We start from the raw sequence: 16,791 nt of genomic DNA on the forward strand, positions 1-16,791 counted from the left end.
GGAGGGTGGGATTTTTTTTTCTATTGATATGTACATATGTGAAAACTTATCAAAGTGTACCTTTTCAGTACCTATAGTGTGCTGTATGCTAACTGTATCTTAATAAAGCTGTTCAAAATGTTTACGCTGATATTTGTTTGCTTATGGAGAGATTGTTTCTTTCTCTCTCCTTCAAATTCCGTGCATCACAGGAGTTAAGACTTAGGCAACCCACCTAGTCAAAAGTGGAAGGCTGAGGTTCCGGGGCAACAGGTTCGGCATCATCAGGCTCAATTGCCCCAGGGTCAACTGCAACAGGTTCTGCGTTTGGAGGTGGTGTAGTACGTGTGGATACTTGAGGTATAGCTACATAAGGTTCGGCAGCAGTAGGCAGGGGAGCATTGAGTGAGAAGAAAGGTCCTTCGGGTTTATATGAGTTAGGGACAAAGTGGGGAGATTCCCTAGGAGGAGGAGAGGGGATCCACCAAGTAGTTGCAGGAAAACTAGGAATGTGGTGGAAGGGGTCTCCAGGAGAGGTGAGAATCCAGGGAAATGAGGGCACCCCTGTATCAGGGTCAGGATTCCCAGGGTAAGGGGGGATTTTATTCTCTGAAGGACGAAAAAGAGGAGCAAAATCCCTGTCTGACATGGGATAAGGAATATTCAGAGATGGGTTAAGTGGGTAATGATTGCCACCATAATCCTAAAGGAGCAGCAAAGAAGTCAAAGTTGATTGTTTTTATCTATCCTATCTATATATTTACTTACGTTATGACTGTAATGATATATGATGAGTGAAGATTATTTTTGTAACAATTCCAATGGAATCTCTTTCTCAAGGCTAATATGCTTCTGTAATTTTTGAATTAGGAGACTAATAATTTCTTGAGAAAACTGAATAAATCTCAATTTAGGGAGAAATATTTTGTGTTTAGGCAAATCAGAGTGTTTTAAACTGCACAATATGCCAGCTTAGTAGGCCAGGACAAAAAGAGAAGGAGAGAGTGTGTGCAGTATAGGATTGGTATTTCCAGGCCTCCTTCTCTGTACCCTCCGCCCAGCCCACTGATCTCATTGCCTGCTCCCGAGAAGTCCAAAGTGCCCCACCGAAGCATTCACTTTGTTATACCTCTTCCAGGTGCCCTTTTGATCTCCTTCCCATCCAGCAGCATCCAATTCCACTCATCAAAGCCTAATATCTCAAACTGTTATTAAGAAGTAAAGCAGACTGGATGTGGATGAGTGACTACTGGCATTTTTTTTTAATTGAGATATAATTGACTATAGTTAATACTGTATTGTATATTTGAAAACCATTAGGACAGTAGAGCTTAAACGTATTTGTCACACATACACACACACACAAAATAAATAAATAACAAAAGCTTTCACCACAAGGAAAAAATTGTAACTATGTGGTAATGGATGTTAACTCAATGTGGTGATCATTTTGCAACATATACTGTTGGCTTTCATATTTAGTTTTCCCTGTGGTGTTTGTGTTTTAAATGAGATTATTAACGTTGCTGATACATTTACTGTTAAATTTCACATGATTTCTTTCAGTATAAGTGTTGACACATTTTCCTCCAGTTGCTATCCAGATTTGTCTATTAAATGTGTGTAAGATTATCGGGGGGCTGCAAGGTCACAAAATTACGTAGAAATTTACAAAAAGTTAAGACATGTCTTGGTCTCATCTACATGACATTTTATTTCCTATCATAAATTTGTCAGTTTCCATGAGCAATTTTGACACATATTGGTTTATATATCAAGTTCCTAGATTCTTTGATACATTGCATAGTTCAATTATAATTTAAGGAATTTTAAATGTGTATAACATAAATATTTTAAAATATAATAAACTATATATATAATATTTTTAATGTGTTTATGTTAATGCTAACCAGTTGATGAACTTATTTCATTTACACGTATGCCAAGTTAACTAGTCAATGGCAGACACCATTTATGAACTAGACCCAATTTCATATTTATTAGAAAATACTGCCTTCTTTATCATCAGTACTTTTCTATTATATATAACTTTATACAGCTAATTTTCAGTTTAAAGCATTTAATCTTAAGTGCGGGGAGTGTAACTGGGCAAGATATCAGTATGAATAAGAAAATTACAGGATGTATAAATATACATTTGCCTATATTTATACATGCATTTTAAATGAGCCCATCATAGCAAGAAAAGAGAACATGTTTCTAAATTACTTTCCAAGCCTGTCAAGGAAAAAAATAATACTGAATTACAGTAAAACCTTGGTTTCAGAGCATAATTCATTCCAGAACAAGCTAGTAATCCAAAGCACTTATATATCAAAGAGATTTTCAAGAACCATTGTGATTATGTAACATTCAGCATCACGTACTATTCGTATTGCAAGACTTGTCTCGTTTGTTAAAATTTATTAGAAATGTTTGCTCATCTTGTGGAACACTCGCAGAACAAATTACTGGCAATCCAAGGTTTTACTATATTTAACATCATTAGATAGAAAATACTATTTTAAAAAGAAAATAATAGAGAATACATTTTAATATCTTACAAGCAAATATGAATATATTTTTTACCCCTTCACCAGATGTGAGAAATTTCTAAAACAACAAAGAAAATAGTGTTTTTAAACTTCATGCCCCTGAAAAATATTGTTCTTTAGATCTCTACCTATATTCAGTGATCATAACTGACAAAACTCTCTAAGTAACTTAGGATTTTCTTTCTTAAGTGGTACAGTTATTTGCCTTGTTTTCCCGTGACTATGTAGACTCTTCTGTTATTCTAAATACTTCTTAAAAACTAGATACTGAATAGCCAATATTAATGTTCTATTAGTGACAATATTTCATACAATCATTAAATTTCTCATACATATTTATTTATAAACTTTCATACATAGGACACCAAATATTTTGATTCAATTTTGTGACTAGTTGCTTGTATATACCAGTTATTTACATTAGAACATTACTTGTGTTTCCACAAAATCCCGTGTGACTAAACTAGGCTTTGCAATATAAATTCTCAGAAAATACAGATGTTTCCTCAGCAGCTTTGGGATATTTAAGCTTTTTGTCGATGGATATTCAAGGATTTATTTTTTAAAAGTATAAAATGAGTGCCTACTATGTGCTGAGTGCTAGACATTGGGTTCCTAGGTACTGGAAAGAACAAACAAGGTTTCTTTGTTCAGGGATGATTTCTAGGCCTCCCAGCTAGTCCAGCTTCCTCATTAAAATTTAATATTGTATAAAAACAAAACACATGAATAAAAAGTAAAGTCAGATCTATAAATACAGAGAACAAATTGATTCTTGCCAGAGGGAAGGGGTAGAAGGGATGGGTAAAATGGGTGAATGGGAGAGGCGCCTGGGTGGGTCAGTCAGTTAAGCCTTGGCCTTTGACTCAGGTCATGATCTGGCTGCTCATGGGTTTGAGCTCCTCATGGGGCTCTGTGCTGACAGGTCAGAGCCTGGAGTCTGTTTTAGGTTCTGTGTGTCTGGTCTCATTTTGCCCCTCCTCTGTTCATGCTCTGTATCTCTCTCTCTCTCATAACAGTAAAAAAATTAAAATAAAAAAATGGGTGAATGGGAGAGAGAGATAGAGACTTATGAAATGAGTAAGTCATGGGAATCAATGGCACAGCATTGGGAACATGGCGAATGGTGTTACGTAGCACTGTGTGGTGACAGATGGTGGCTAACCCTGCAGTGAGCACAGCATAGCATATAGAGACGTTGACTCACTATGTTGTATACCCAAAACTAATGTAACATTGTGTGCCAACTATACTCCAATAAAAAATTGATGAAAAAGAATTTAATATCGTATATGATATTTCTTTCCAATTTTAGGTTGGTTTCTTGAATTACTGAGTTAAAAATGTTTGCTTATGCATCATATTTTCATTTTAAGGTATGATGCGTGATGCACAAGTGATACATGTTCCAGAGTGTTCACACAGACACATGTCAGTGAGTTGTATTTGTGACAACACAGCCCTAGACTCTTATAATTAAAATATCAATTCTTTTTTTTTTTTTTTTTTTTTTTTTTTATTTAAATTTTTTTTTTTTAACGTTTATTTATTTTTGAGACAGAGAGAGACAGAGCATGAATGGGGGAGGGTCAGAGAGAGGGAGACACAGAATCTGAAACAGGCTCCAGGCTCTGAGCTGTCAGCACAGAGCCCGACGCGGGGCTCGAACTCACCGACTGCGAGATCATGACCTGAGCCGAAGTCGGCCGCTTAACCGACTGAGCCACCCAGGCGCCCCTAAAATATCAATTCTTATAAGAAATTCAAAGTAACACCTCCTACTGTTCTCATTTTAATGATTATTTCAAAACCTTTCCATTCCTTTGCCATATATCTCATGGTATTAGGTCAAAAGTGTGCACATCCAGACAGTATCTCTTGGCTTTCCTTTGCTGGATTGTCATGTTTCTCTACTGCATACTTGTAGATGGTACAAGCATAATTTTCTTAGCACACTCCTGTTATCAGCACTTGAGGCAAAAATGACAACTTACAAAAAGTCATATACTAGTCAATCGATGAATGCTGTGGCCTCATACCTAGGGGTAATTTGTGGGTATTTTCTGCACAGAAATCATCTAGCTCTTTGGGACACATTCTTCCTATTAGTAATTCCTAGATCATGCTATCTTCTACTGTAATCTTTCATACAGGCAAAATCTTTCTGGATTCATTCCTTAATTTGTTCAAATAAATTTAGTACCTTGTCATAAATTTTATTGGGCATAGGAAAATATTTATCACTCTGCAGAGGGAGTGCCCTTGCTTAATACTTCTGCTCATTGAAAAGAAATAAAGACCTCATGGGAAATATGTTAAACACAAATATATTTGTACTCCATAAACATTTTTCAATCAAATTTAACAGCAACAGTAGTCATAAAATTGCATTGTAAAGAAATCCAAGACTTTTAAAATGTAAGATACACTTTAAGATAAAAACAAGCACATTCATATGCAAATGAAAAAAGTTTTACCTCATGAACATGGAAGAAGCACTTCTAAAACAAAGGAAAAATTAATTCCCTATGGTTATTTGACAACATCTGCACCCAGATTTCCATATTACTGAAGAATTTGTACAGTCTTATTAGTATAGTTTCTTTATTTTTGAAGTATGAATCACTAGTATAAATTATTTGTTGTTATCAACATATGGTTTAGAACTAAGTACGTGCTCTCAAAAGTTTTACTTTGGCTGATGGATTTTGATTTGTAATTTTCTACGTGTACATCAATCTTACCAACCAACTGAAAGATGATTCAGCTGTTATTCATATACCTAGTTTTACTGCTCCCTTTCACCTCTCAGGCTTTGCTTGCATTAGGTGTGTGTGTGTGTGTGTGTGTGTGTGCACTTGCACTTGTGTGTATATGTGTCACTTCTTTACAGTTGCAGGATCATATATTCAGTTGTTATTCAATTAAGCTTCAATGCATTTTAGAAATTCACCACAGATCATGCACAAGATAAGAATAAAAAATAGTGGAAAACTCATCATTTGCTCTTTTAAGAATTAGAATTTAATTAATTTTAAGAGATAGGATAATATCTTGAAATTTGCACAGGATGACAATAATAATTGTAAAATAGTTAACAATATCAAATAACATTTAAGTTCCTATTGTATCCTAAGTATTCTGCCAAGCACTTTAGGTAATTATTTAATTCCCAAAACGATTCTATGAGGTAGGTGTCAATTTTCTCCTTTTACAAAGGACGATGTTTAGCACACTCATTGGCTAGGATTAAAAATTTTCCTACAGCTATTTTTTTTTTTTTGGCAGCACAGTCTCATTTGTTTATGCCATGTTGAAGGTTGCTATGTCCATTTAAGCTTTAAGTATATTTAAGTATACTCTACCAAATATTCCTTATGACTCTACCTAAATACCTTCGGCAATGAAACATCACTCCCACAGGAAGCCCAAGCCAGCTTTCCATAATTTGAAGACATAGACTCTTAAAATAATCTACATGGGATTCTGATTCCATGTAACTTTATCTTCCTGTAGCCCACTGCATTTTTCTTTTTTTTAAAGCATTTTTTTTTAACATTTATTTATTTTTGAGACAGAGAGAGACAGAGCATGAACGGGGGAGGGGCAGAGAGAGAGGGAGACACAGAATCGGAAACAGGCTCCAGGCTCTGAGCTGTCAGCACAGAGCCTGACGCGGGGCTCGAACTCACAGACCGCAAGATCATGACCTGAGCTGAAGTCGGCCGCTTAACCGACTGAGCCACCCAGGCGCCCCAGCCCACTGCATTTTTGTACTAACCTCTTCTCCTTGCTGGGTAGCCAAGTTAACACAACTTTATTATTTTATTTTTTTAAATTCCTTTTGAAAAGTTTGTCACAACACAGGGACCTGGCTGGCTCAGTCAGTTAAGCATCCAACTCTTGATTTCTGCTCAGGTCATGATCTCTCTGTTCCTGGGATCCAGCCCCGTGTGTAGGACTTTCGCAGAGCCTGCTTGGGATTCTGTCTTCTGTCTCTCTTTTCTCCTCCCTGCACTGCTATGTGCTCTCGTTCTCTCAAAATATATAAACTTTTTTTTTAAAGAAAAGTTTGTTACAACAAAACTCATGCCTATTAACATGTCTCTCTGCTGCACTGTTATCAAGACTATAATAACTTATGTCATTAACATGAATCCCTCCCTATCTACAATTATTCAATGGTTATACTGTGGCTATAATTTTAGAAGTCTATTTACTTGCCTTTGTAAAAGCAACACACAAGATGCAAGACCATAATAGAAGCTTCATTTTGAGTGATCTTATGAAGATTAATTTTATAGTGGTTGTTTCAGAAAATATACAATATATATCTTAGTTATTTCTCTTTTCCTAGAGAGAGACAAAAGAATGCATGGCTTTATTAGTCTGAGTAGAAGCACCCTTAGCAGAAAATTTGGTCCTGCTATTAACTACTGTCTCCATGACCTAACAGGAATGATGCTACAACTCAAATTACCTGCTTTTGCAAATGTCCTTCAATAATTAATTGGCTTCTAACCAAACTTCTTTAAGTGGAGTGAATTGATTTAGTTACATAGGGATACATTTTTGCAATTAATTTGTCATGGAGGGCTTAGCATAAACCATAACCAAGGTATGTGCCTTGGTTAGGCTCAGTCTTCTTCAAAGATAGTAAACTCAATCTCTAGTTGGTTGATTATTGGTTTATGTCTTCTCCCTTCTTCAAAATCATAAATTATCTCCCCTCTTAACAAAAAGTCAACATACAGACTTTTATATAATTTTATATATTAATATTTAATAATATATTTAATATATTATTTATTACTTAAATATACCATACATATATATAATTACACATTATTATATATTATATTTCTTATTTATATATTATGTATTATTTTTAATATATATTATTAAATAATGTATTATTTAATAATATATACAACTTATTTAATAATATATATTATAATATATTACAATATATTACAATATACAATATGTTACAATATATTATAATATATATTATTATAGACATTTATTAATATTATTTAGTACCTCAAATGTGAAAAAATATGAATGCCCAATATGAAGTAATTTATTAGGAGTAATAATATCAGGTTCATGATATATTGCCAAATGAATATTCAGATGTTAAATATAGCTAACATATTTAATGGACTATTTCTAGTTATGGGTGATTTTAAAAATAATTTAAGTAATTCATTTTATCTTCTATAACCTATAATGTTTTTGTGAAGTGAAAATGTATTACTTGTATGCTAACTATACAAAGCATATTCTAATAATACAAAATGTTTTCAAGTTTTAGTTGAGACTGTGAATGCTTAATTACCTAATTTGTAACAAGACCTAGGCTGCAAAATTATATTCATGGGCAAAGCCCTGGAAATTATATACTCCATCCATTTCTCAAAACATATTTTTTATTTTAGGTTGCTTGTTTACATGTTCAACATGGTTTTGACCACATATTGGATGATCTTTGCTGTAATGTTCTTTGGTATTATACATCTGTTTTTTTGTTTTGCTTTGTGGTTTTTTTTTTTTTTTTGAGAGACTATGTACGAAAGACATCAATAGGTTTTATATTGTTTTTAGGTAGTAAAAATATAGGAGACAAAGATCCGTGCCTCATTCTCTCTCCCAATAAGTAGCACTGGAGAAATTCCTGACAGGCCCGAACACTTAGCTTTTCTTCAGCTATGGATACACTTTCATGTCCTAGCTACAGTGATATTACTTATCTCTTGTTTTTGCATTTATTTTTGTTTTTTGCTTACCAGCAATTTCATAGTCAAATATCTTGGCCATATTTTGAACTCTACAGGGCATGTGGCACCTCATTTGGAGATGCTTACTTCATCTCTGGCTTTATCTTATTTCCCCCAGTCTTGTTTTGTCCTCATCAAAATACTTATATCTTTTTTAAAAAATCCTGTTTTACTTATTTTGCAAGCTATCTTAAGTCCTTTCAAAATGGGTTATATTATAAACAGAGGAACAAATTAACCAATCAAACAAATCTCCTAAAATTGTTTACAGTGCCAAAATTCCCTTCTGCTGTATTTTAACATTTTCGTAAAAAGAACATAAAAATGTTAGTTGGTGAAACAAAAATATCATGAATGTATACCTAAAGAAGACAACATTGTAGCCTTCAATATAGACCAATTATTTTTAAAGTGGCCATTGGGGCGCCTGGGTGGCGCAGTCGGTTGAGCGTCCGACTTCAGCCAGGTCACGATCTCGCGGTCTGTGAGTTCGAGCCCCGCGTCAGGCTCTGGGCTGATGGCTCGGAGCCTGGAGCCTGTTTCCGATTCTGTGTCTCCCTCTCTCTCTGTCCCTCCCCCGTTCATGCTCTGTCTCTCTCTGTCCCAAAAATAAATAAAAAACGTTGAAAAAAAAAATTAAAAAAAAAAAAATAAAGTGGCCTGTGCTTCATGGTAGACCCTAAAGATTAACAATATAAAGTTACCTGATGTATTCATTGATCTCTCTAAAACCATTCCTTTTAGCTTTTTCTGGGTTTCTGAAACAGGAGTATTTAATTGGCTGGTTCCAGATTTTCATATACATATTATATGACAAATGTCTAATTTGCCATAATACTGTCATATTGTCTAATAATTATCTAATAATTGTCATATTACATGGCACTAGAATAACTTAGAAGAACCCATCCCTTATCCCAGTATTATTTTGGGAACCTATCAATTTGATTATATACAAAGGCTCCAAAACATAGATAAATATAGATAAAAAAACTATGAAAGAAAATGCATATTCACCTTTTTAAATGTGGTTTAGAAAGAAATTCTATATTAGTAGTTCAAATAATGCCATCTTAAATTATTATATTACAGATAACCCAATAAGCATAGTTTTACTTCATTTATATTTTGTCTTAATGTGGCTATTAAGTTAACAAAGCTCTTATGCATTAGAAATTCTATTAAAGATGAATAATCATTTCTTCTTCATAAAGAATTTAAAGAATAAAGTTTTCCTATAAGAATAATAACAAAGGATAGCTCAATTATAATTTTAGACTTCTAAAAAAATCAAAAATTGAAAAATTCCAGATTTATCAATGTTTAAAAATCCCTCCCTTGTCCCACTGTCTAAATTTATTTATCTACTCATATATCACTTGTGATTTAGTCTTTTGAATCCTCCAGAAGGAAAAAAAAACATTTATGTCTCATTCAATTAATAATTTTCCATTCTCCTTTTCCTCAATTTTTTTTTCCTTCGAATAGCTTTTAAGTGAGAGGGGATTATTTGACCCCACTCTTCAGTTCTTCAGAACATGAGAATTCCTGAGTAGAACAAACCCATCCTTTTAGGGTTTATGTGAACTCCTGAGTCCAGTCTGAACCTAAAGAATAAAAAAAAATCCTGTACTTAGTCTTCTCTTATGTAGTCTTGAAGTGATATTCAGATATATGGTGGATTAGATTTACATACCACGCTGTGTTAATAACTTCTTCAAACCTGGAGAGAACGTAAATATGACATGCATTTATAGTCACCCTATTAACTGAGACCTAAGGGAGAATCTTTCAATAATGGAAGCATCTTTATATGAGGGTGGAGGGAAGAATACCTTGTTTCCAGGATGGAAACTAATGGCTGTAGATTTGGTCTTGCTCTGGACACTGTGCCTCAGTCCCTTTCCTCCGGGGGTACTTATAAGAAGTTTTTAATTTAATGTTACTTCTTTTGTTTTGAAATAAATCAGCTTCATATCTGAAAAAATAAAAAAACTATGAGTTTTACTTATTTGGCTGGAAATTATTCCCCTTATTTCACAGCATCATAAAATCAGGGAAATTCCCATAATGTGGCAGTAAAAGACAAATTGAGAACTGTATTAAACTTAAATACTAGATGCATTTTGAAATATTGATTACTGGATTGTTGACATTAATTAGAAAGGGTGATGAAGGAATTTTATAGTTTATTTTATGTTAAATACGGAATAAAATGGTTTAACATAAATATTTGTTTAAAACACCAGTGTGGTGGGGGTGCCTGGGTGGCTCAGTTGGTTAAGCATCTAACTTCAGCTCAGGTCATGATCTTGCAGTTCGTAGGTTAGAGCCCTGCATCAGGTTCTGTGCTGACAGCTCAGGGCCTGGTGCCTGCTTCAGATTCTGTGTCTCCCTCTGTCTCTGCCCTTCCTCTGCTTGCTCTCTCTCTCAAAAATAAATAAACATTAAAAAATAAAATAAAATAAATAAAATAAAACAAAATAAAAACAGTGTGGTGTATTTTTCTATATTAGTGTTACAAACATGAATTACCAACTATGAATAAATATTAAAAACTTAAAGAGCTCTTCTGTCTTGTATATTTATTATTGACAACCATGTATTTCTAGCAATATGCAATATAAGTAAGAAATGATAAAAGACAGTACTGGCTGGCAGTGCCCAAGTCATAAAGTAATGTGAAGTGATTTAGCTTGAATCATAGACAGGACTGTAGTATTTGTTAGAGTGAGAGAACCCTCCTTTCCAAATATGTAACTTTCTGTGGAATCAATTAGCATAAACCCCCCTCACTAATGGCCTCACAGAAGGAAAAGTGCTCACATACAACCATAAAAATTTTAACCGTATTATCTACTAAACTACAACATATTTCTGACATTCAGCCAAAAAAAATAATGTGTGTGTGTGTGTGTGTGTGTGTATGTATATACATGACAAACAGGAAGGCAAGAAAGAGCGGTCTACAGATTAAAAAAAGCAATCGTCAGAACATGGGTGAGTTATTACAGTGACTTGTTGGAACCAACAAACAGAGAATGTAAATAATTTTGAATAATATATTGAAGAATCTAATGGTAAGGTAGACAAGACTCAGGATCACATAGGTAATTTCAGCACAGAGAGGGAAACTATAAGAAAGAATGAAATGGAAATGCTAGAAATAAAGGTTGACTAACAAAGAAAAAGAATGTATTTGGTTAGCTCATCAGTAGGCTCAACGCAGCCCAGGAAAGATGCAGAGAACTTGAAGATAAGTTTCCTTCTTTCTTTCCTCCCTCCTTCCCTTCCTCCCTCCCTCCCTTTCTTACTTCCATCCTTCCTTTTTTCTTTCTTTCCTTTCTTTTTTTTCCTTCCTTTTTTTCCTTCACCTGATCATTCACTTAGACACATAGTACTGTTCTAGACCCTAGAGAATATGAGAAATGCAACCCAGTGGATAAAAAATAATCTGGGAACAAAATTAAAATAAGGCCTTTGGAATTTAAAGCTCCAAAGATGCCACTTTTTTATGTATGAAGAAGTTAAAAAGGCGTAACGTAATTAATCCTCTATCTCAGACTGTTATACTAAAAACATGGGTGCTATTAATTCTACTTCATGATTCAACAGGATGGGAAACCTATGGATTATATTTGACAGTTGGATAGAATGGACATGAAAAATAAGCTTACCAGTAACTTTCTTTTGTTATATACAATATCGTACTTCACAAACAGTAGGTGATTTTAGAATAGTGATGGACCAGAACATACCCTGTGCTTTTGTAGTAATGGAAATAGGATGCCTTTTTCTCCATTACTGACAGCTACTCTCTTGGAATGGTCAAGGTTTTTAATTTACTAGAGAAATAACTATACTACTGGGGTATCTGGGTGGCTCAGTTGGTTAAGCATTCTGAGTTCGAGCCCCATATTGGGCCCTCTGCTGACAGCTCAGAGCCTGGAGCCTGCTTTGGATTCTGGGTCTCCCTCTCTCTCTGCCCCTCCCCTGCTCATACTCTGTCTCTCTCTCTCTCTCTTTCTCAAAAATGAATAAACATTAAAAAAAAAATATATATATATATATTACTAAGTTTTATTGCTATAAGTATGCAAAAAATGGCCATATTTTTGTAATGTTTTCCTATTTCAGTATTTTCAAAATCTCTTCTAATCGTCAATGAAATAAACTTGGATCTGGAGAGACTGAATCATTGACAAATCTTTGAAAATTATTTAGAAATCACCAAAAGGAGCTGTAATAGCTGCTATGTTCCAGTTTAATTTACTATAATAAAATATTAGGTCAGGGCATCTGGGTGGCTCAGTTGGTTGAGTGTCTGACTCTTGATTTTGACTCAGGTCATGATCCCAGGATGGGATGGAGCCCTGCTCCAGGCTTCATGCTGAGCATTGAGCCTGCTTGGGATCCCTCACTCTGCCCTCTCCCTCTCCCTCTGCCCCTCTCCCCGAGTCACTCTCTTCCTCATGTGCGTGGCTCTCTCTCTCTCTTTCTCTCTCAAATAAATAAATAAATTTTAAAAATTAGGTCTAAAATATATAGAATAACTGAGACTTTATCTGAATACTGGATAATGTTTTGTCTACTAGGGAGTCGAGTGAAACTCTGCTTACACATTACTCCTCATATCGCTCACATTTTAATTTGGGAAGCCAACAAATATATACATATTTAGGAGTCAGCTGGGTTCCCTTCCCTAAATTTGAGGGACAGCAGTTATAGAGCTGAATCTAGAGAACTGGGAGCTGATTTTAATTGGCTGATTACATGTGGCAATTAAAATGGTTAAAGTGGACAAGATCATATAGGAAAAAAATGTACAGTTAAAAAGAAGTGGTTGAAGTCAGAGTCCTAGAGAACATTACTGTTTTATACAAGGAGAGGAGTGCATGCAAAATACCTGGAAGAAATAGCTAAAGAAAGATTTAAAAAAATTACCAGGAAATAAATCTTAAGCGATAGTTACAAATAGAATAGTGCCCTGGAGGCAATTTACTCATTTTCTACTACAATTTCCTCATCTGCAAGGAATATTAATCTTTATTAGTAATGTAATGGTAATATTAATGGTTGTAAGTTTAATTGAGGCAAAATATAAAGTACCCTGCATATAGATGCTCAGTCGGTTTCAGATATTATAATCACCCTTATTATTTTTGCCACAATCTATTAAAAAGGAGAGATTACAGAGGAAATTTTTAAAAGCATCAAAAGAGTTATTATCTTTGACATAGAGGAAGGTCACCATATTCGTAGAGACTTGAAGGAGACAGTTAAAGTCATATTGAGAGTTATCAAGTTATTGGTATATTGTACTAGGTAGTGGGTAGTATTTAGGCTGGATGGGCTCAATATAGTCTATGAAATAAAAAGGGAAGTTATTTTCTAGTAAGATGATTGGAAGCGTAAGAAGAATTGAGGAAGGCAGATAACTCTAATGCCAACAAGACAAAGTTTGGTAAGTGGTCTTTGGTGACCAAAAAAGTTTAGAAAACTAACTTACTTTAGGATTCATCTGCTTGGATGGAGTGACAGTAGAAATCAAGTTCATGTTTGGGTGTTTTCCAGGTAAGACTAAGTGCAGAAAGGCAGGAGGGTTATAGGTACCATCAAGATAATATTTGAAATAAGGATAAAGTCTGGGCTGTATAAGAAAGGGAGTGAGGCCAATAGGGAATAGAGAGAATGGAATATAATCAGAGTGTTAAGGCATGGAGTATTCTGTGAAGACAAAGAACAATTCTCTTAGCTTCTTCCTGTTCCACCATTTCAAAGTATATGTCATATGTTACTTACTTCTGAAAAAAACTTTGTGTTCGTATTGAGTAAGAAAGGACATGAGGATAAGAAGGATTGGATAGAATGGAGTATAATGGAAAGATTAAAAGATTGGAATATTCTATGAAATCAAAGGAAAAGTCTCAAATTTTCAAATCTTTTCACCAAAGACACATGTCGTATAATGTCACTATCCTGTGTACACCCCTCCCGTGTCTTCCCATCACAACCAAATGCATAACACAAATTTCTAAGCTCAATAACCTTCATCTTTATCCCCTACTTTCTGATCTCTAATCTAGTTTTCTTTAACTTTCTCTTCCCTCTGTCTTCTCTGGGTATTTTCATCCAGAGTTTTTCCTTATAATACATGCATGTACCCACTTATTTGCATTTTGTGTTTCTTCATTTGTCAGATACCAATAAAAGGGGGGGGTGCTTAGAAAGTTTGTGTTCCCAATGCCTGACTCCCTTCTTCAGTAAGACAATGTAAACTGAGAGGAGTGAGGGTCTGTGGTTGAGGCTATGGCAATTTATGAGTATGAATGAGAGAGATGGTAGAATGATAGCTGAATAAAACTTTGAACCCAACTGTGGTTGGAGAATATAATCTGTAGTGTTCCAAGTTATCCATTATGAGAAGTAAAATCTAAGTGTACAGTTATGTCAGTGAGCCAAGCTCATTTAAAGTCAATTGTTACAGGACTCTTTATAATATTAAAAGCCTAGTGGGCCAGTCTGAACAATGGAAATGATGATTACACACCAAAGACTGCAATTGAAATTTTATTTTGGGGGAAAAAAGGCGGTTCTATAACTCAGAAAGAATGATGAAAATATCTTAAATAATCATCAGCCCAGTTTGTATGAAACCACAATACAGACCCAATACACTCAACATGAACTAACAGGAAAAGTATAAACTATTCGGGAAATATTCTGCACAGTCTTCCTTTGGCTCAACATTTCTGCCCTATTAATAGGTTTGTCCAAGCATGCTGGTAGTAATGAAGTAATATGGTAGATAAGAAAATGTAGAAGATAGATTTTCCAGCCAAACCTAAAAGAAAAAAAGACAATCCTGTATTACCTATTAGATTTATTTCCAGAAATAATGTATGTCTGTATATAGAACACACAAATAAGCAACCATTCTCGTCTGGCAGAATGTTATTATTTATAAGCATTTTTAGTTATTTTCTACTACCCAAATGATATCTAGCATGTAGTAGGATTTTAATAACTATTTGTTGAATAATTAATGAGTGGATAAAAGTTAATAGCCAGGTTCTTTAATCTAGCATACAAAAGTAATGTTCATATTTATTTATTAAATGGTAAACATTTACATTTTCAGCCAACTTTAATGGAATACTTACTTTTATTTTCCAAAATGTTTATTAGTCATAAAATATTGCTGTTTCCTATATTTTAATTCTTTTGATCTAAGTGCAATATAGATTTTAGTAAAGGAATTTTATTGTGATGAATGACTTTGGGCTGATATTTTAAGAAATCACTTTACAATTATTAAAGTCTTCAGAATCTATTGTACATTTTTTTTAAGTTTCTTTTGTAATTATTGTAATTTTTCTGTCAATTCAGTATCTTCTGCCTTATTCCTGCCCCCCCCCCCACGATTGGCTTGCTTAGTCTATTTCTAATTATATGAGAGGACTTAGTTGAGGACTTAACTCCAATACATCACTTGATCTTCCTGTACTACCATATCTTCATGCCTCTAACTTAACATTTAGTACATTGTATTGTCATTTTTGCGTCCTTGTGTAGAACAGAGCTTAACGAGGGCAAATTTGGGATCTTATTTCTATCTCTTTCATGTGTCTCACATGATAGAGCACATGATCAGCATTTTAGAAATGTAGAAAATATATAAATGATGATAGCAAGGGGAGTATTGCTATTTATAAAATACAACTGTATTTTCAGCTCTTACCCATAGTAGTTACATTAGTATTTTGTAAGTTTATTTTTATTTATTTTGAGAGAGAAAGATAGAGAACAGGTTGGGGAGGGTCAGAGAGAGCAGGGGACAGAAAACCAAGCAGGTTCCTGCTGTCAGTGCAGAGCTGGATGCAGGTTTAAACTCACGAACCATGAGATCATGACCTGAGTCAAAATGGAGTTGGACACTTAACCGACTGAGCCACCCAGGCACTGCTGTATTTTTCTCATAGAAGATTGTTTAGTGAATCTGACTCTTTTTCATTATTAGAAGGACAAAAATGACATGACAAAGCAAATCAAGTTTGTGACAATGTACCTAAAGTTAAAGTATCCTCTCAAAAAATAGCCTATCTGGACTTTGGGTACAGTGTGGCATTGGTAGTGGAAGGTTTGAGCCCTAGGGCCAGAAATCTGTATTAGACTCTTGGCTCTTCAACTTTTGCAGGGGGATCACTAACAACTTAACTTCCATGGGCGTCAGTTTTCTTATTTCAAATTGGCTGATCATATTAACTACCTCATAGGTTTTTTTTGTAAGCATGAAAGCAGTTAATGTAAGCAAAGGACTTAGAACAGTGACCAGCACATGGTAAATGCCTTAATACATTACTGTTATTACTAATTTCTCTGAAGCCTACTTTGCTGTGTTGCGTATAAAAAGAACAAAGCGATAAATTGAAGGAGACAGAATTCTAAGACAGGAAATAACATATACTGTAAGGAAA

At 34.5% G+C, this 16,791-nt stretch overlaps 1 protein-coding gene and 1 long non-coding RNA gene across 3 annotated transcripts; both read right to left on the reverse strand.

Annotated features, from left to right (window-relative positions):
- Nucleotides 1-214: 214 nt before the first annotated feature.
- On the reverse strand, nt 215-781 carry PRR27 (proline rich 27). Its single transcript, XM_058723328.1, has one exon. The coding sequence runs from the start codon at nt 626-628 to the stop codon at nt 215-217; it is 414 nt and encodes a 137-aa protein (XP_058579311.1). The 5' UTR covers nt 629-781.
- A 5,680-nt stretch (nt 782-6,461) lies between these two features.
- LOC131506190 (uncharacterized) lies at nt 6,462-13,990 on the reverse strand. Of its 2 annotated transcripts, none has more exons than XR_009258779.1 (3): nt 13,824-13,990; nt 10,150-10,292; nt 6,462-6,887 (listed from the first exon to the last, which is right to left on the reverse strand). It is a non-coding gene; the product is annotated as an uncharacterized LOC131506190 (long non-coding RNA). The 2 variants fall into 2 exon arrangements; XR_009258780.1 differs by lacking the exon at nt 6,462-6,887 and adding an exon at nt 9,555-9,921.
- Nucleotides 13,991-16,791: the final 2,801 nt, after the last annotated feature.

Source organism: Neofelis nebulosa, chromosome 3 (genome assembly GCF_028018385.1).
Source record: "Neofelis nebulosa isolate mNeoNeb1 chromosome 3, mNeoNeb1.pri, whole genome shotgun sequence".
NCBI classification, from domain to species: Eukaryota; Metazoa; Chordata; class Mammalia; order Carnivora; family Felidae; genus Neofelis; species Neofelis nebulosa.